The 21,435-nt window shown below is 38.4% G+C and overlaps 1 protein-coding gene across 3 annotated transcripts in view; it reads left to right on the forward strand.

Moving 5' to 3' along the window:
* Positions 1 to 21,435, forward strand: part of NIPBL (NIPBL cohesin loading factor) — a 140,891-nt gene that overhangs the window by 63,092 nt on the left and 56,364 nt on the right. For 2 of the 3 annotated variants that reach the window (XM_071581344.1, XM_071581345.1), the window contains exons 9-10: positions 6,500 to 7,132; positions 19,494 to 21,020. In XM_071581344.1, the coding sequence (XP_071437445.1) occupies positions 6,500 to 7,132; positions 19,494 to 21,020 (2,160 nt within the window). The remainder of the gene's footprint in view (positions 1 to 6,499; positions 7,133 to 19,493; positions 21,021 to 21,435) is intronic. The other variant, XM_071581346.1, reaches the window with a different exon arrangement.

Raw genomic sequence — 21,435 nt, forward strand, 5'->3', positions numbered from 1 at the left:
CACTACACTTGGTTTCTGAATGTGCAGTGGGTGACAAGAAGACTTATAAATCTTCTCAAATCTGTAGTGTAGATTTCAGTGCTCCCAAAGGTACTTCTTAAGAAAATTAACATCTTTCCCTCTCTCTTTCAAAAGAGAGGCAGACGAAATAATTCAAGGATTTTTTTTCTGATAGGGTCAAGGTATTCATTCTTTTTTCTTTCTTTAAGTCTTAATTTTTGATGCAAGGAAGCTTCTGCATACAGCCACTCTAGGCTAGAACAGACAAAGCTGAGTTTTTCGTGAAGCATTTGAACCTCTGAATAAAATGGTGGGACTGTTCTCTGAAACCTATTGGAAAGTCAATACAACCTGTCCTTAAAAACCTCTCAAAGGCATGTTCTTTATCTGTCTTATGTGCTATCCCTTAAAGTTTGAATTTTAAGTTAAATTATGCTCTTTGAAAATGAATGCCAGCAGTGTCTGTTAATCAAAATAAGTAATATTTTCATAACATCTAGTGCAAAACTTGGGGGAATATTTCCAGAGAAAGATTCTAGGATTTTAGAAGATACTGCAGGAAAGGACTTGGGGCCTTGCCATCTTATATTCATGTTGGCTGAGCTGTATCAGTACTGCTCCCTGTAACTTCCGTATATGTTAAAATATCAGTGGTGGAGTTTCCTTCGTTTTGCCATGCAACCTATTCAAATTCCTAGTGCTAGAAAGCTTTTCTCCTAATGCTTAGTCCGAATAATTTTTGTTGCAATTGGGCGTAACACTTCTTGGCTTCCTTCCAAAGGGCAAGGAAAAGCAGCTCACATCCTTTTTTTTTGTGGCAGGCATTTATGTGTCAAAGAACGTTACCAAGTCTGGCAGTAATCTACAAACTGAACAACACACCTTCTTTCTGTTAGCTTTACATAAGTCATCATTGCTGAACTTCTAATTGTCTTTGGTGTTTTAAGTGACTTGTAATTGGTCTGCATTGTCTTGTTGTTTTACTGTCCCAAGCCATAGATACAAGTCTGCTTGAAGGCTTGGAAGGCTGAGTGGTCAGCAGAGCGCTGGGGGCAGCTTTGTGTGATGCTGCTGTTGTACATGAGAGTATAGCTGCTCTTTGGTGATAGCTTGGATTTATATTCCAAGTTGTTTTAAACATACTGCTGTCTTTCAGTAGAGCTTATCTATCTGCCTCTCATGTTTTCACAGTTCACAGATAAGTAAGAATTTGTGCTTCTTACTGAATTTCTTCTGTTTCAAAAAGTTACTTAAATTAGTGAAGAAAACTTCTGATTCTGTTTTTAAAAGCAGCAGTGTGCTTTTCAAAGACTGCAAAAGCAGTAATGATCTTTAGATTAATAAAATACTCTCTACTTCTGTTACATGAGAAGTTATTAAAGATAAATACTTTAGACTGGTGTTCTTCTGACAGTGCTCTGGAGAGCTGACCTTGTTCATGTGTACTCTCTCTGTCCCTTTGGTAAGAACAGTTGGTAGTCTGTGAACACAGTTTCATGGCAGTGTACACTGGCACAGCATATTTTTGTCTAGATTATACTTCTCAGCCCGCAAGTGAAATTATTATGAGAAGTTATATGAAGAGCCAAAGTCCAGATATGGCACTCAGTTCTCTTTAAGCTACAAGACCTACTGATATAGGGAATAAAATTATTTGCATTTGATTATACCTGTTCTTAACAACTTCATTTTGCAATGCTACTTCTTTATAATCTCAGTCCTTACAAAGAAATTGTTCTTCTGGTATGTACTTCAATCATACTGGCTATGTATTATACTCTGTGCAGGCCTTTACCATCTTTTTGAACAGACTGGTGTTTCCTTTTTGAGTCTGCTGGAGGCACAAATGCTCAAGATGATTATTGCCAGTTCTGAGATTGGTTTAGCCAGAGTTCCAGGGTGAATTTGTTCAATCCCATTTTCATGAAAACATTCCATTTAGGTGAAAGTGGTAAACAGGGTCATGTTAAATTAAAACAAAGTAAGACCCTTCCATTTACACATTGAAACTACAGTCTATTAAAATCTGTTGGCAGTAGTGTGTTCCTCAGATTCTGTCATCCTATGGTTTGTAGCTTTTCCAACAGGAAAACATCATTGTGAGTGCAGTGTGGATGCTCTGTCCTCTGCTCCTTCTCCAGCTTCTGCCTCTAGCAACTTCGCTATAGTATGATTACTTATATGTGAAGTCTTAGTCATTAACATGTACCACATGCACATTTCTTAAAGCCCCTCTTTCCAAACGCTTTTCCAGTAAAATGTCTGGAATGAAGTGTCCAGGTTTATACACCACTTTGTCAGCCATTGAAATAATGTTCCAGGAGTCTCGAGGATCACTTTGCTATGGATTTTAAAAGGTGTAGTACTGAAACATTCCTGAAGTTACTCTCCAGTGTGCTGTGAATCAGGCATTAGACATTAGTCTTCATTTGGCAAGTGACCTGAAGAGGCTTAGAGATGATCAGAGAAAGTGTCATGAGTGCTTAAATCAGATATGAGTGCAGTGGTGTGATTAGAAAGTGTGCAGACAGAAGCCATGAGGTGGAGGTGTCAGTGGTGTGTGAGGTCTCCTGGACAGAAACTTGTTTACTGTCCATGTTACTGATGGCCACTGAGTGAGTGAACTGTCCCGGGGTAAACAAACAAAAAGCGGTTTTGAAATTCTAACGAAGGCTCAGTTGTTGTCAATGCAGTGAACACTTCTTACAGGTGATTGCATTGTGTAGGATTTGATACCAGTCAAGAGTCACAGAAAAAAGGTGTTTACAAGTTGCTACAGCAGTTGATAAAACGTCTTCTGTACTCAGAACTATCTACCACTAGAAATCCATAGGAGAACTAATAAATGGAGGCAACCAGACCCAGGATTGTCATGGGTGTTCAAGCAAGACTGTTTCTGTGAGACTAGGGAGGTATTGTTGATGGTTGTGTTTGTTCTCAGTAATGGCCTCATTTCCTTTGGTCTTAGCTGCTTCTTGGCTATGTGTGGTGTTATCTGGTTGACCACCAGTATTTGCTGTTCAGTAATGGTACAGTGACCTTCTGGAACCAGTGGAGAACCTTCTCTTATCTCAGAAGCCGTACACATTTCTGGCATATTAAAAGATTGCACAAAATTCTTTTAATCATACTGTGGAAGATCAAATACAGAAGGTCAGATTATTTTTTTCTCCTGAATTACCACCCAGCCCTAAATTTAAACTGAAAAGTGGCCAACATACTTGTCTGTTCTAAAAGCATATTCTGAAGTTTGATTCATTCCCAAAAATAATTTTTGAAGATCTTCTTATTATTTACTACATTGAGAGAGCACTTTGTAGAACAGACATTCTCAACATTGGAATCTCAACTGGTTCAGCAAACTGATCATAACTGTGTACTCTTTTAAAAAACCTTTCTTCTCTTATCAACAACTCCTGTAAGATCTTTATTCTCAGACATATGATGGCCCAAGACTTCTCATTTAGGAAGTATTCCAGACTGACTTCAACTTTAATAGACAAAACTCTATAGTGTTGTTTTCATAGAATCATGAAAGTTGGAAATGACCACCAAGATCTCCAGCTCCAGCCTTTGACTGAACACCACCCTGTCAGCTAAACTGTACCACCAAGTGCCACATCCTGTTGTTTCCTGAACACCTCCAGGGATGGTGATTCCAGAACTCCCCTGGGCAGCCCATGCCAATGATTAACAACCCTTTCAGTGAAGAAATTCTTCCTGAGGTCCAACATAAACCTCTCCTGGTGTGGCATGAGGCCATTTCCTCTTGTCATGTCCCTTGTCACCTGGGAGAAGCAGCTGACCCTCACCTGGCTACAGCCTCCTGTCAGGTTGTTGTGGAGAGCGATAAGGTCTCCCCTGAGCCTCCTTTTCTCCAGACTGAACCCCTCCAGCTCCCTCAGCTGCTCCTCATCAGACTTGTGCTCCAGGCCCTTCCCCAGCTCCTGTGCCCTCTCTGGACCTGCTGCAGAGCTTGTTGTTCTCACACCGAGGGGTCCACAGCTGGACATTGTTTAAGGCACAGCCTCACGGGTGCCCAGTACAGGGTGACAGGCATTGCTGGTCCTGCTGCCCACCCTCTTCCTGATATAAACCAGGATGCCTTGGGCCTTGGCCACCTGGACACACTGTTGGCTTTTGTCTGAAGTCTTAGCATCAAGTGACATGTGGTGCATGTGCGTTGTGTGATACCTGTTCAAAACTGCTAATGTTTGTGGCAGAGCAAAGCTGTTAGACAGTGCTTCATGTTTTTCAGTTTCTTTTCACCTCAATACATTTGTATTGTAATTTCTAAACCTCCTTATTGTCATAGGCTTAACTATCATTAAATATCTCAGAAACATGTGAAGTTATTGCCAGAGCATGTTCTCTTAAAATTTAGCTTATAGTCCAACCAAGAATTTCCTTCAGGAGGAAGATATTTTCAAATACCTATTCGTAGTGCTGCCTAGGAGAGGCAAAACTTTACTTTTGTTTCTTCATTTACTGGATTCTAAGTATGTACAATGGAATGCACTGAAATCCTTCTGACCTCCTCAAGTTTATTCAAAGATAAAAAGAATCATCCTATCTGTTGCTACAGGTGTTATTTTTCAACATGACAAATTAACAGTAAATCAAAATAACCTCATCATATTTACTTAGAAGTTTAGGAAAAGGGAGAATCAAATCTGTGTCCTCTTAAGAAGTGTAAATGTGAAAAACAGTAAATATCCCATTGTTGCAACTTTAAAAGTATTTATTTAAGAGATAAGTCAAGATTAAGATGTCAGTAATATCTCTGAAAAGTTGTGAGCTCCCTCTACTATTTGTAGAAATTATCCTGCAGCTTGTGTTTCCTGAGTGGCAGTCATTACCATTAAAAAAATTAATAGCTGATGATTTCTGCTGCTCGTTACGCTAAGACAATTTGTAAATAGCCAAAAGAAATGGCAGCTGGGGGGAGGAGCATCACAAGAATAGGAATGTGTGGTGAAATGCAAGTGAAAGATCTTTCTAGGGTGTCTCTAGAACTTTGGTTGAGTGTGGTGTCTGATTTGAGGAGGGAAGTAGGGGAGTAGAAGATTCTGAGAATCAGCATGAGTCAAAGCAGCATTTTCCAGCATTGTGGATGGTACTGGCACAATGTGGAGTTAATTGGTGATGGCCAAGAAGAAGGATTAAGTTAAACCCATGTATACCCTGCTCTCTACATACAGAAGTTACAGGACTTTTTAGACAACACACAAGGGAAATAAAATAAGTGTAGCAGCCTTTTCGTGTGACCTGAAGCTTTGATAGAAATACACATTATGTTTTTTCATCTACAGGTCAGTACATTGCTTAATGAGTCTTAATATTTCTAAAAATACGTGGTAGAAATTTAAGTTGCAGAATAAAGCTACTTTCTTCTTTAGTGGTGTTTTCTTGAATGAAGCACATGGGGACCTGTATTCCACTTAATTTGTGGCTGTTGTTAGAAGTACTGACCTCTGATGACCTGACCAAAATTACTAACCATAACCTCAGTCACTGCTTTCTGAAGATCAGTATTCCCCAGTGGATGAATGGAATCTGAATGGTTGCTTTAAGAAGAGTAGACTCTGTGTCCCTGCCTCCTCTCCTCTCTGCCCAGTATTCCTTTTAAGGCAAAAATATAGCTCAAAATTGCATCTGGGACAGGCTGAAAAGCTCTGTTTTCCAAACCTTTTTTTTCTAGGCCAACAGTTTATGGGGAGCTGATTAGTTTGAGGAACAAAAGCTTTAAATGTGATTAACTGAAGAATGTATTTAATTAAAAATGTCCTCTTTTAAAATTTCTATAGATAGACTCAAATCCTGGAAAGAGTGCACATAGAAGCAACAATTAATAACCGAAAAAAAGTGGTGATGGGAAATAAGGCAGGGAATGGTAGAAAAATGCCTCAAGACAATTAGTGTTTTCTACATAACAATGAGTCCTGGAGGTAGGAATGAGTTCACCTAAAATAATTAATTAATTTAGAAACAACTAAATCCAAGTTAAGGAGGTTGTATATGTTTTGGGTTTGCTTTTTTTTTTACTTTTTAGTTAAAAATATGTGACTGTAATGACTAATGTCTATACACTGGTCACTAAGTCTTCTTCACTGGACCTTATTAAAAATCTTTATGATCTTTCCTTTTTTCTGTAGTTAACTTGCTTCATTGCCCATTTTCTAGTAGTTGATATTCTGAACCTTAGGTACTATTTTTTTTTATTCTTTTTTGGTGGTGGGTTTTTTTTGTTCCATCTTCTCTGAAATGATCTCTTCTATACCCTGCAATGGACTGCTAAAATTCCTAGGACATAGAGTGCAACTGTCTGGATTGCATCTTGATCTAGCAATGATGTGCTTCCTACCAATCTTATTTAGACCTTTTGTGATCACAGTTATTTGTAAAAATACACATTAAAATTATGTAGGTTATATTTAGTGTGTTTTTATATAAACATGAAACAACATAACTGTTCAGTTTTTCTGAATTATTATTCTAGGATCAAGACAACCTTTAATCCAACAATCTCAGCCTCCACCTTATTCATCACCTAGAGATGTTCCCCCAGACATATTGTTAGATTCTCCAGAAAGAAAGCAAAAGAAACAAAAGAAAATGAAGTTAGGCAAGGATGAAAAAGACCAGACTGAAAAAGCTGCAATGTATGATATCATTAGTTCTCCTTCCAAGGACTCCACTAAGCTTACATTAAGACTCTCTCGTGTAAGATCTTCGGATATGGACCAGCAGGATGATATGCTTTCTGGTTTGGAGAACAGCAGTGTGTCAGAGGGTGATATTCCTTTTAATGTGCAGTACCCAGGACAGACTTCTAAAACACCCGTTACTCCACAGGATGTTGCCCGCCCTCTAAACGCTGCCCAGTGTTTGCCGCAGCACGAACAGACAGCTTTCCTTCAGGCACAACAAGTGCCTGTTTTACAACAGAACACTTCAGTTGCTGCAAAACAACCTCAAACTCCTGTGGTACAGACACAGCAACAGGTTTCGCACCAAGGAGCTATAACGTCCTATGATGAAGTAGAGTTGGATGCATTGGCTGAAATTGAGCGGATAGAACGTGAATCAGCTATTGAAAGGGAGCGATTTTCAAAAGAAGTGCAAGATAAAGGTAAAAGGATTGTGTGTATGTGTATACACTATTTATGATATAAATATATATATATGCATATAAACCCCATATATATATATATATAAAAGAAGCTTCCTGTCATTGTCACATAGTTCAATTCTGTTTACTCAGTGTAGGTTCTTTGCGACATTCATCTCCATTCTCCTCCAACTATGAACTGTAATCTTTCATATATGCTTATTTTGAATATCTCATATTCTTTATTTGGGGTCTTAATGGATGGAAAGAGAAATTCTTATGTTTCAAAATTCTTTTAAGATACTCTCACTTTGAACTGTGGGAATGAATGAAGTACAGTAGATGTTGTTTATAAAAATATAAATCCCAACAATACCATAAATCAAAATACGTAGTAAGTTTTGATAGTTGAATTATTAATTAAGTACCCATGTTGCCTAATTTAAGAAGATGCAGGAAAACTGTTTTATCCCATTTCTATTCATATCCCCATTTAAATTTAATGTGAAGGAGATGTCAGATTAAAATCACACCTGTTCTTTTAAAGGTAGTGTAATAGCTGGGTGATTTATACTATTACATTGTCTCTAATATTTGTTCAACGCGATATTAATTATTATGTAGGCATTAGAAGATTTTGAGAACTATGACATATCTGTGTGGGTTCTAGCACAGAACCAGATGGGCCTCTCAAACATTTTATCTTCACTTCGGTAGCTGTACTGGTTGTCTTAAGTGATTTATTTGAATCTATCTTTTTTTCTTTCACTTTTGTTTTGGTTTCTTTTTCTGTTGTTAACTGGTTTGAAGGTCTTCAGGTTCAGAAATCTTAAAAGCAGATGCAAAGTCCGCATGCAGATCTTGAAGATAAGATGTGTTTTACAAATTAGACAGTATAGGTTACCATAAGTATTTTTCAGAAGCTTCCTCTGCATTGTGTTTGACTTCTGAGGGAAAATTCTTTTATAGCATAATGCTAATTTATTAGATACAAGAAAAATCTTGCAAAGTGGAAAATGGTGAGAATTCTGATTTTGGATGTTCATAGGTGAAAATAGTCCATTTTGGATATACTTGCATGTATGCAAATGAATTTTCACACAACTTGGGTCTTTAACCAGCAGTGAGAGTGCAAATTTTCTCCCTATTCGAAGTAGTTTTTCACTGTTTTTAAAGATGCCAGAATGGTGACGGGAGGCGAGAGTTTGTGCGTGTTTGTTTGTGTGTGTGTGTTTGTAAATGTGATTGTTGCAGTAGTGAAAGATTTAACTTCTGAGATGTTTCTTACTTGGTAACTAAATCAAGTCTATGTAGGAAACATTGTGAATATATACAGAGAAAATGTGTGCTCACCTCAAAAGAGATCTCTACTATCTTTAATTTTAATTTAATGAAGTGGGGAATTTATTTATTTGCCTAGATATCTTCTACTAATTTTAAATTCATTGTTGGAGAGTTTGCAGTTTGTGACCTAATACTTCAAAAGTTCCATTTATGTCCTCACTCTTCAAGTAGAATCTCCATCACATTTTACCTGACAAGCATCTGGAAAAACTCAGAGCAGCCTTTGAACAATAAAACACACTTTCTCTTTTGTTATGTCTTTCAGAAGAGGTTGAGCATTAGTTGTAAATTTGTTTATCATAATTACATAGCCATGGGCAAACTCTTGATTTGTTTCTTTTAGGGAAAGGAGTGAGTTTTGTAGAATGTGATCTCTCCCCTTCACAGCTGATCAATAATCATCTTCCCAAATACGAATTCTGGTCTTACGCTTCCCTCTTACCACACCCTCTGGCAGGTCTCAGTTCTTCCTGAGTTCCTACAATTGATACAAATCAGATGTAGGATTTGCTGCCTTACTGGGACACATGGTCACTGTTTACTCACTTATTCTGAGTTGCCCCTGTGACAGACAGCAGCTTCTTCCACTTTGGCTGCCGAGGTTTCAGCCAGGAGTGCACAGTCTGTAGTAGGAAGGCTTTAGCACTGCTGGGACAGATTTCCTGAAAAGCTGTTACCTTCGAGAAACATAGTTCTTCCTTGCTGGTAATGCTTTTGCCATTGCTTCTAAGTTTGTGCTGTGTCTGGAAGTTGGAACACTCAAGGATTGTTCTATTTAGAGCTGCAGGAGGTGTGGCTGAAGGAGGGAGCTTCCTCTGTTGTTTTTTTGGGAATATATCTGTTATAAACATATTCAGTAACTTCTAAATATGTCATTCATTTCTGCAAAACTCCTCAGTGTATTTATACAAAAGCCTGGCATTTTTGCATTTTAGTAAATGTTCTGCAACTCCAGATAACTTTATGTAAAGAAAACAGTGTGAGTGTAGCAAGTCTGTCTAGTCAGTGTGTGAGTGCATAGTGCCAGCTGATGAGCAAGCATCGCTCTAGAAACTTACTCCAGGTGCGAGTACATGCTGGAATCTGCATGAAAGCTTCTTTGCTGCTTTTGTCATCAAGGCACAGGAACAAATACTACAGACACACTACGTTTTATGTGCATTCTCACATTGTTTTCCTTACATACTTTCAGTAGAGTTGTACTCACAAGTTCTCTCAGAACATTAGTGGTGTCTTCTGTTGTTTTTCAGACATGGAATCTCTACAGTATTAATGCTTCATCAAAGGTTTTCCAATGCTTTCTTTTTAACAATAAGGCTAATAACCAGTGGCATGGTGGAACTGTTTATTTCAGGGGAGAGGCAGAGATTTTTGGGGCTGGGGGTGGGTTTCTTCCTGGGAATTACATGAATGCTACACTTGCATAATGCAATGCTAAGATCTCGGGGGGTTTTTTGTTGTTTTGAGGGGGTTTTTTTTGGTAAATGCTGAGGGCCTCTTATTATATTTGGTGGGAAATGGGGATTGGAGCCTTTTGGTAATAGTGCTTTCTATATTTGATCATTATGTCTGACAAAGCTGTTAAAATACTTGGCTTCCACCAAGCAAAGCCTCTCAAAGTGCGAGGCAGTCTCTGTTCCAAACATCAAACTAACACAGGGTTTTGCAGAAGGATCTTCTTCTTTGAAAAGCAGCTTATCTTTCTGAAACCTGATTCTCATGTCTTTGTTTCTAGAAGAGGAATCTTTAGGGGAAAAAAAATCACTAATTCAGTTCTGACAGATTGACTAAGTGTATGTCAGATATGCATAAAGAGTGATTTTACAATACAGACCTGCGTGATATCCAGGTGCTTTTTGGAGCTATGTTTCTACAATTCTGTCCTTCTGCTCTCTTTGGTTCTTGGGTTAATCAGATTGTATGGTCTTTTCATCATGATGGAGAGGTGTAAAGCTTAAAAAAGTTGGTTTCATCCTTGTCCTCCAGGGTAGGAGTTCATCTCCTCTCTCTATTTTCTCCATCAAGAAAGTCCCTCTGTATTGGTTAATTTCTTAAGTAATTTGTCTGTCTCTATCAATGGAGTAGTTGGAGCCTTTGGAGATACCAGAGCTTGGCACTGAAAGTACATTCTAGTGCATCTCATACGTTTAATATTCTCAGTGCTACTGAGTAAGTCCCAGGAACATGACATGCCTCAGGTCTTCAGTTCCCATTGCCCCCCCCTCACAGTGGCCTCTATACCCTCACGGGTTACAAGCTGTTAATCAATTCTAGGTCATATCTTCTCTTTTGAAATAATGTGTAGTATCACAGATAGGTCTAGCTATTATTTGTTAAGACTCAGATTATCTGAGTTGGAAAAAATGTGATTCGGAAGGGCTAATACAGAAATGGATTATCTCTTTCCACAACAGTCAACAGGTGAACCATCCTCTGCTCTAGGTACATTGTGGTATTTTGATGATTTAATTTGTGCAGAAAGGCAATGGAACTTCATATACACTTTATTCCCTTCTAACCACTGCCAGCAGTCACATTGCCTGTACTACTTGGTGCTTTGGATGCTTTTGAAACAAGTAGAGGTTTGTATTCCAAACCAGTTTTGTTCACTTAACTGAACTTGTGCTTTGTTCACATTTTGAAATGGATCACTCCAAGAAAGTACAGGAAGTTAGAAAATTTGTTCCAGGAATTTTTGTTCTTTTCAAGCATCTTTTCTTCCTTTTGGAAAATGGGGATGTTGAGAGAAAATTTTCACCTTGGTGACCTCAGTTCTTTGCATTAACTTGTGCTTTCCGCTGTTCAGGTACCAGTGGGTTATTTTTGTGTATAGTTAAGTAGTTCAAAGTCAGTCACTTTCAGACCAAATCTTTCCTGGAACATTACATTAAGTTCTTATTGTTTCTCAAGATTCAGACCTGCTACAGAATTAATTTTCAGATTCAAAGTTTATACCTCAAGATCTTTCATGTTTCCTAAAATCTCCAAATGTGAATCAAAAATGTTTAAGATATTAAAGCAAGAAGGAGCTCTGAGTCTTCTAGCCAGAGGAAGAGGGAAGATAACCTTGAAAATTACATACAACCCCAGAAAGTAAACCATCTTTTTTCAGATACTATTTTTCAAGTTTATTTAGTTTTTCATTTTATTCAGGTTTGCAACATTTTAATTTGAGCTCTTCCATGCACAGAATTGTATGGTCACTGTTAGATTTTAGGCTGCTTCAAAGACACTTCTGTATAATACCACTGTCATAACAGATTGAGGAGTTCTGCTTTTGCTTGTAAAAGGCACTGTTCTTTGGGATTTGTGAGAAGAGTAATGAAATCATTAATCACTAACCATTCCATTAGGAGGCTAATATTTTTTTTAAACTCAAAAGCATTGGAAGGATCTTTTTAATGAGACAAACCAACTTGTATGTGTGTATTTTTCCTATGTATTTTATCCCCGAGGATCCATTTTACCCACTTCTTTGGAATCTCACTGTGGATTCTCTGAATTAGGAGGAAGTGAAGCTGTAATAACTTTGTTTCCAATAATGGGACAGTTAGGGGGCACTTGGCTGCCTGCTGTGGGCCCTTCTTTTTTTGGTTGGTTCCAAGCCCATAGCAGCAGAGACACACATCCCAGGAGTGTGAATCTGCCGGAGCAAAACTCAAAACTACAGTTATAGGTAAGTAACCTTTTTCTCTTGCCTTTTAAGTTATATCCTGCTCGTCTCCCTTTCTCTCATAACCCTCTCCCCCCATAAACTTCCCCAAGGTGGAAACTCATAGAAGAACATTATTAAGAATGGTTTGTTTACATCTGATATTTGTAGCAAATTAATGAAATGCAGAATGTGTAATTACAACCATTATATTAGCATTAATTTCCAGAAATATGTTATGTGGGGTTTATTTCCCGAAAAGTGGAGCTACAAGTGTAGTAATTGGTGCAGTAATCTTGCAGATTGCAGTCGCTCATACCAGCAGGCGAATGAGAGAGTGTGAAAGATAAATGATTGTGTGTCTGTGAGTAGGACAATATGAGAGTTAGGTACCATGTTTTGTGTGTAAAAGCTTTCATTAGGTCCACATTTCGTAGCATGACATAGTGGATGAAACGGGTTACCCCCTGAGGCAGTTCCAGGAAAAGCAGCTTTGCAGCCTGCAGTTCCTCTAGACAAGGGATTTTGTGTTGGTGTGTGTTCAGATGTGTTTTAAGAAAAGTAAGGGAAAGAAATTCCTCTTCTGTTCAGAGGAATTACAATTAAGTGTTGCAGTGTTTCCATCTGTCTAGGAAAGGCGTCTTCCTTTCATAGTTTTATGAAGCATTAAATACTGATTGAATGAAAAACACGTTATTAGCTCAGCTGTTCGGAGTATGGTACTAATAATGCCAAGGTTGTAGATTTGATCCTCAGATGGGCCACTGAAGTAAGATGATACTTGTAGGTCTCTCCCATCTCGGAATGTTCTGCAATTCTGTGCTTTTACCAAGTGCACATTTTTATTTGTGCTGAAGGGTAACGTGACATCAAAATTCCCCCATTTATTCCAGGCTGTGCTGTACATGAGGTGATGCAGAAACCTGCTCTTAAAAGAAGGTGTAGAAAATAAGCAAAATGTAGCAGTTTAGCAAGAACTCATCTTTCTTTTTTCCCCATCTGTAGTGTAAACTAAGACTGGAAAATTCAATATAACTTGCATGTAGTGTATGCACTTGTTTGTACCTGTTAGATGGATGAGGGAGTTGGGATGTTCCTTACCCAGTAATGAGTTATATTCTGGGACAGTCACTTCTCTGTAATGGCTTTAAATCTTGATAAAGAAATGGCATGAGTAAAGAAGAGACCTTATTAAGAGTTTAATCCTGGCATTTCTGTAGTTCACAGTCACTGAGTTTGCTCTGACATCAGCCTAAGAAGACATTGACTTTTTTCATTGTCATGCAATATAAATGTTACTGTATCTAGTTAAGTTATTTCTGATATCTTGATTTTGTGCAAGGTATGATGTCAGAACAAATCAACATCTAGAATGGAGATTTCAAAGTCGTTGCTTATTTCTAAAGTTTTCTGTTTATACAAATGAATTTCAAACTAATCAGATGTGTTAGTGTAAGTGATATTTAAAATGGGTAGTTTTCAGTAAGTCTGATGATAGTGCGTTGCATTTTTCTTGTCAGATCAGGTGCTGTACTCTGTAAGTGCACTTCAGTAAGTACTCTTTAGGTTTGCTCAGGTATTTTGAGTTTACAAAACTGTAATTCTGCACCAAGCAATCACATGGATAAAACCCAGCATATATGTCAGAAAAATCTCTCTCATAAGTATTTAAAGTCCTATTTAAAAAGTATTTACTATTTGTAAAAGCAACATTAATTCAGGGAGGTTAAGTTACATCTTCCAATCTCTAAACAAGTATACATATTTCATTATGGTTTTCTGCAGTTCAATTCTTATTATTTTCTAGTGTAATATTTCCTTTGTGGTACTGTAATTGACAGAGAATAATGAGTTCCCAGACATCCTCAAGTAGAAAAATACATAAAATCATATTTCATTCTGATACAATGATTGTGTTATTGCTATATTTAAGAAAACAAGGAAAATTTCAGAATCTTCATTTTGATTGCTAAAAGTTAGCAGCTGTTTCTGTTCAGATTCTCACAAATCCCTTCCTTTGAACAGCAGCAGCTGGAAGCACTCTGGACTCTTCAGAGATTTTTGGAGTTGGGTTCAGTTCTATAAAGCTTCCTGTACCAGGTTCATGACTGTATTTGCTTGGTTTCCTCTGTAAGGGAGGAAGCAGTGAGAGTGAGGGTTTTGACCTGTGTTTGCTGAGCCTGCCCTTCAAGAGTTGGAAGTGGTCCTGTGGGAATCTCTTCCCTTTGGTTGTTCAATTCTTCTTTTTTATTGGAATAGAACTTTTGGGGGAAGTCAGGTGAGGGCAAACTCTCGTGGCTGTTAATGGTGCGAGTTCATGGAGTTGAAAAGAACAGGTGTGTGCCCTCACTGCACTGGAAGGTCATCCATCAGCACCACTGAAGTCATTTTAAATCTTTCTCGCGCAGAGGTTACAGTCCTGTGGTCTGCAGAGCACTGTGGGTTGGGGAGACAGGGCACTCACAACTTCAAAGCAATCTGTGAGAAATAGCTAAGGAAAGAAAACAGCTGACAGTAAACAGAGGGTTGGTTTTTGGGCATATAGCCAAGGTTACCTGCTGAGAGGTTCTAATCTTGGTCATTATCTTAAATAAGATAAGCTTCTAATTGGCCTCTGTCTGACTTGTCTCTGATGCTGATAAAAAATAGAACATTTGACAACATGTCATAATCTCTTAGAACTGGTATATTTAGGTTAAATTTATAAATTACTGGTTTAAATAATTAAATAAATGGTATTTCAAATTAATGAAGGCATAGTCCAGTAACCTCTGAAGAGATTTTAAGGTGGGAAACTTAATTGTTATGCTTTACAAAAAGGAAGTTTGTATTTTCAATTACCATCAAAATGGTTCATCCAGAGTTCAGCATTAGAGGATCAATTTTTTTTGTGGCTCTGAAGGGGAGTATGTTCGTATTTAACCATCTTGGATATGATGTCTCCAACTGAATCCCTTTAGGTGTAAATGGGGAAGTGATACTTTTCCTATTACGTCTATTTTAATGTTATCAAACAGCATTATTGTAGTGAAGAGTTACCATTCTGCTAAAGTGAAGGTTAGCAGGCATGCACATGGCTATTATTAGACTTGTTACTTTTTCACACATACTTAAAAAAGCCCATTTCAGTTTGCTGGGCCAAGCTGTTCTAGACGTTTTTAGGCTGGTATCCAGTTACACTCAGTTGTTGGAATGGTTTCTTCTGGGCCTTAAGGCAGTCATCAGGTTTGCAGGAAAGCAGTGACACAGGAGACTTCATCACTAATGGTGTTGTGGGTGCTGCTTTGGAATAAAAGAATATAGATAGTTCTTTAGTACAGCTCGCCTCATCCAGCTGCTGCTTCTAACCCTTCTCAGCTTCCAAGTGTGCCTTTTTCCAGGATGGATGCTCTTCAAATCATGCTTGACTCATAGGTTCAGCAGGGATGGATCTCAAGCTATCTGTGATTATTCTGGCACAATGCTTTTTGCCCAAAGGTTCCCCAGGAATTAATTAATTTCTAAACCTGAAAGTACTCATAATTTTGACATGCAGATATTTCCAAAGATGAAGGCCATACCTGTCTCCAGGAATACTGTTCATAAGATGACAGGTGGGAGACAACCACTTGGAAATCCAGCTCATTTTTTTACCATGTCTATCTTGTGGTTCCTTTAATGTTTTGTTTCCTGTACCACAGTGAGGCATTTCATTTGATAGAGCATCTCTACTATTTTTTAGTGTAATGTAGCTTATGATCTTGCCTTGAGTTCCAAGGCACTGCCCTGGGTGAGCCTCTTGCAATGTAAAGAGAGCATCCAGAAGGATGTGTACATAGAATAACTGGGATCAGACTATGCTCTGAACTGTCATAGATTTGTTAAGGGACAAAATGTAGCTGTATTTTAAACGTATCTATATCCTGAGAGAGAGGTGAAGGAGTGAATAATCGTTTTGAAAAGACCCTGAAAACTGCAAACTTGTATACCTGATGTCTAATACAGTCACAAAGTTCTTCTCTGGCTTACTACGTACTATTTTTATTACTACATATTCTTTTTATTATGAAAACTGTTACAAGGACTGAAGCAAAAAGATCCCAGTCATACCTTGTTGGTCTCAAGAGCTCATGAGCCTCCCGGCTTGGAACTGCAGCAAGTTTTAGATCTAGGTCTGTAAGACCTGAAAGAAAGATATTAGTCTGATACTTTGACAAAGTCCTAGATTTCCATAATGAAAAGAAATTCTGCAAGTTATGGAATGAGGATGAAGCTTGGATGCTCGTGCCTTGAAGGATATGAAGTATATTTCAGTGGATATTCTAGAAGTTCCTAAGTTCATCTGTTCGTCTCGTGACTTAACAAAGTAGATGTTTGCAAACTTATATATATTTGACTGTAAAAGACAAGATATGAAGACATCTGTTTCCAGAGTTTATTTACTCTCTCCTCACCTCTCTGATTCTTATTCTCATATAGTTGAAAGAGAGTTCAAGACTTTATAAAATCTGTGAAGTCCAGTGGTGTGTTTCAGTTTTCAGATTTCTGCAGCTATCAGAGCAACTCAAACAGTTTTTATGCTCATTCAAAGGAGATTTTTCAACATGTTTGATGAAGGCAGTGTTACGGTCTACTCATCCTACCTTTTATGCCTTAGTTCAACCTAGTATTTTCATATACTTGGGATGAATTTTTGTCCTAGGTCCTTAATTTCCATAGAGGCAAAACAATAATGATCAAGTCTAGTTTTGAGGCTCACCTTCAAGATACACTGGGAATAAGAAGAGTGATCTGTAACTCTCTCTGCAATCACATTGGCATCTAGGAAAATAAAGTTTGGAAGGTGTCCCTTCCTTTTCAAATAAGATGTCAAGTTACTAAAATATCAATATTCTGTTATCAAGAGAAATGAAGCTGCATCAGAAGAGCTGTGTATTTAGGGGGAATGTGAATGCCAAATTGAGATATGATCTGCTTGTGAATTCTTACAACTTGGCGTGTTGGATGATGAAGAACAGCAGCATGTTCAGCCTGGTCACTTACAGAAGTTCAAGCAAGAAAACTGGTCCTACTTGAATTGTTTTGGTTGTTCAATCTTGGAGCCTTCAGCATGAGGGCTCTGAAAGGTGAGTTTTGGTTGATCCAGCCGCAGCTGTTTAAGGCATCTCAGCTCGTGGCCATCTGCTTCTATAACAGGTGTAAGAGGGAAACATTTTGTTGCTCTTAACTGGCTCATTCAGCCTCGTAGGTTAATGCAAACCACCTCCACCAGTGCCTCAAGGTGATGCTTTGGACAATGACATGCACTTTTAAAAAAGGAATTTGTGCTCCCTTTGCTGCAGGGGATAACCTCAGTTAAAAGAATGGGACAGACAATGAGTAACAGTAATGTCTCAAAGACTTGTGTTGGATCCACCATCAGAGCTGTACAGGACTCTTTCAGTGCAAGTTGGCATTTCTGGGCTAACATGACAGAGCTGACCAACTTTCTCCTAAGAACACAGGTTTATTATGTTTCAAAATTTGAAGAGTTTTAATTGAGAAATACAGTCATGGTGCATGTGGATGTATGTGTATTTGTTGTAATCAGTAGTGTAGGAAATTAATCTCTGGAAGTCCTGGTAGGAAATGTAGCTGCTGTAGTTGCTGTAGTACAGAAGAAGCAAGAATCTCCATGCTAAAAAGTTGCACCTTTGATTTGGCAGATTTATTTTGCTTCACATGCCAGTCATAAAGTTGGCAGTCATTGTCACAGGTTTTGGTTGTTCTTCGCAAAGTTCTTTATTTACAGTTGACCAGTTTCTGCATGGAATTTATTGTATCTGTTGTTACTGTCTTCCAGCCATGAAATCATGTACAAAATTTGAAACTCTAGGAAGTTAGAAATAGTAAAATAGATTTGAGGATGCAAATGATGGGGAAAAAGCCTGTGCACTGGAACTGACCATGTTACTACTTTTTAATGTGTCCTGATTCTAATTTTGGAGATGACCCTTCAAAGTTTCAGTGATTCTAAGTAAGAATCTTCTGAAAATTCAGAAGAAATTAGAAGTAATGTGTTATAATTCTGGTTTACAATTTCAGAGGAATGTGTTGTTTTTCAGCTGGCTTTTCCCCCCCCTATTTCTTGATTGCATCCTCCTTGCCATTCATTCTCCTGCTCTGAAAAAGAGAATGGGCTCGCTGCATCTGGTGATAAGGAACCACAAATTTAGGCACAAAGTACGGTGTTTTTTCTTACATTGCATTTGTGGTCTAGGCATTTTGACTACATATCTATGTTTAATCATTCCTTAGCCTTAAGATCATATTCCCCAATTACAGAGAAAGTAATTTTTGGGGGGCAAAATTACACAGTGAGAGTTGAGAAATGAGAATATGAGCCTTAGTGCAGGTGGGGATTTAAGTTTTCGTGGCAGAAATTAATTTTCTTTAGAGTTCCATGTTGGTAATAAAAATAGGTTGTAGTTTAAATGAGTAGAATACACTCTTTGGTTGCTTCCATGTGCTTCTCATTTCTGTGCATTATGTCAAATTACAGTGTTTGGGGTTGGCTCACTTAATTTTTCTGTGTTATGCTCCTAGTGATTTTTTGGTGTAAACTGAAAGGCATATTGCAGAGTCAGGCTCTTGACAATGGACAAGAAAATGATCAGTGAACTTTTCATTCAATCTGTGAAAAGCATTATGATTGTAAAGAGAAAATACCTTTTTAAGTGTGTATTGGCCTCCCATCTGCTATGTGTGTATTCAGATGCAGACTCCAGCCCCTGGTAAAGGGCTTTGCTTCAGGGAAGCTGGAGTGGTGGTCACTCTGTCAGTTTGGTTCCCTGCTTGTGTACTCCCTGTCTCAAATACCTGTGAAGTCCAACTGGTGCACGTAGGGAAAGCCTCTCCCTTAATCACTGCAGATCCTTGCTTAGTCTAATAGATAATTAAGCAGGTTGAGTCTCCAGAAGGTAATCTTTCATAGCTGTATTCTTCAAAGGGCAGTTGTGGAGGTGCATGTTAACTTTGTCTTTATGAACTTCTGCTTCAAGTGTAATTGAGTAGTTTGGGGGTCTTTTAGGTGGGTTTTTTCGGTCTTTAGGTATTGTGGTTGCTGTATTAGGTGGTTCTCTTTGGCATTACACAGGGCCTTTGATTTCATGTGTTATGAGGGTAGAGGGTTTTAATGATTAATTGGCATCTGTGGTAGACTGACAATGGGTAATAGGCCCAATATATTTAAAAGTGTTAGGTAGAGAAGTCCTGTTCTTGCTTTTCCATTCAGTAGCTTTTGGTGTGTGTGCTTATACATACTGGGGGAGGATTCACTGGTGGGAATGGAGGGGAATGGACATTCTTGCTTGGCCATTTATCAGTCTTTACATGTAATTTGTGATTTTTTTCTCTTTTAACTTGCAGATAAGCCTCTGAAAAAGCGAAAACAAGAAAACAAGCCACCAGAGGCTGGAGGTGCTATTGGAGGAAACAGAGCAGCTTCTCAGGAGACAGGTTCTGCAGGAAATGGGTCAAGGCCTGCACTGATGGTTAGTATTGATCTACAGCAAGCAGGAAGAGCAGACTCTCAGGCAACAGTAACTCAGGATTTGGACACCATCAAAAAACCTGAAGAAATCAAGCAGTACAGTGATGGGTTTGTGTCTGTTCCCCAAGATGATCCTGCTGGAGTTCTTAAATTTAAACCTGAAAACCATCCAGAAATGTTTAGGAAAAAGCCAGACTTTGAAGGTCAAAAGACAGATGCCCAGCAGAATGAAAACAGACAAATGGAATTTCAGCAAAATGAGGGCCGACGGTTGGAAAGCAAACACAACGAGAGCAAACAGTTAGAAGTGAAACTTGAAAGCAGACAAATGGAAGTGAAACAAAATGAGAACAGACAGACAGAATCAAAACAAAATGAGAGCAGGCAAATGGAGATGAAACAAAATGAGGGAAAACAGAATAATGGCAAACAGGAAATACGGCAGAGGCCAGAAACGCCCAAACAGAAGAGTGAAGGCAGACCTGAGACACCAAAACAGAAGACTGAAGGGAGGCCTGAAACACCAAAACATAGACATGATAATAGGAGGGACTCCAGTAAACCATTGTCAGACAAGAAAATTGAGATATCTAGGCACAAACTAGATATGAAGTCTGATCCTCCAAGGGTAAAACCGGAAAGTAGATCTGATCCAACGAAACAAAGGCCTGATGGGCGTTCAGTTTCTGATACACCAAGACGTGACCATGATAGCCTTAAACAAAGGTCTGAGGACAGGGGGGACTCAGAGAAATACAGAGGAGATCCATCCAAGATTAGAAGGCCTGAATATTTGAGATCCTCCAACAAAAATGAACATGATTCTAAGCATGGTATTAAATCTGATGGTTCAAAACCTGAGAAATTTGAAAGGAAATACAGGCATGAGTCTGGTGAATCAAGGGAAAGGTTTTCTTCAGGGGATCAGAAATCAAGACCTGACAGCCCTCGTATTAAACAGGAAGGCAAAGGAGATTCTAGTAAATCAAGACCTGATAAACCTGGTTTTAAGTCACCCAACAGCAAGGACGAACGAAGGACTGATGGTAATAAGAGTAAAGTAGATAGTAATAAAGCACATAGTGACAATAAAGCAGAGTTTCCCAGTTACTTGTTGGGGGGAAGATCTGGTGCATTGAAACATTTTGTCATTCCAAAAATCAAGCGTGACAAAGATGGCAATGTTACTCAGGAGACAAGGAAAACTGAATTTAGAGGTGAACAGAAGGACAAAGTAGAGAAGATTGGGCTAGTTGAAGATCTAAATAAAGGAGCTAAACCTGTAGTTGTCCTTCAAAAGCTTTCTTTGGATGATGTGCAGAAATTTATTAAGGACAGAGAAGATAAATCAAGGGGCTCTTGTTTTAAACCTAACAAGAACAAGTCATCCAAATCCAATAAAGGTAAGATTCTTTTGATATTAATTGCATTTTATATCTTTTACATTTGTGTTCATGTAGATTACCTACTTCTGCTGTTAGAAATTAAATACAAAAATTTCATAGCTAGATTATATGTTTGCTCATACAGGAATTTGGGGCAACAAAATAAAAGTAATATAAGGACCTACTATTGGAAATCTTGCTACACATGTACCTGAAATGATTTATTGACTTCAGTGCAAGTACCTGATGTGGAAACACTTAAATGGGCTTAAGCTGTGCCTCAGCTGCATTAGTTTAACCTGGGAATTTATCCAGTAAACTGTAACCGCTGTGTGTACAATTCTAACTCGTTTAAGTGTGTCTGTATGAGGGACTGGCACTGCTCTATCTGCACAGCTGGAGTGGTGGGAAATACTGTGCATGCAAGCCCTGA

The sequence above is a fragment of the Pithys albifrons genome, chromosome Z (genome assembly GCF_047495875.1).
Source record: "Pithys albifrons albifrons isolate INPA30051 chromosome Z, PitAlb_v1, whole genome shotgun sequence".
Lineage (NCBI taxonomy): Eukaryota > Metazoa > Chordata > Aves > Passeriformes > Thamnophilidae > Pithys > Pithys albifrons.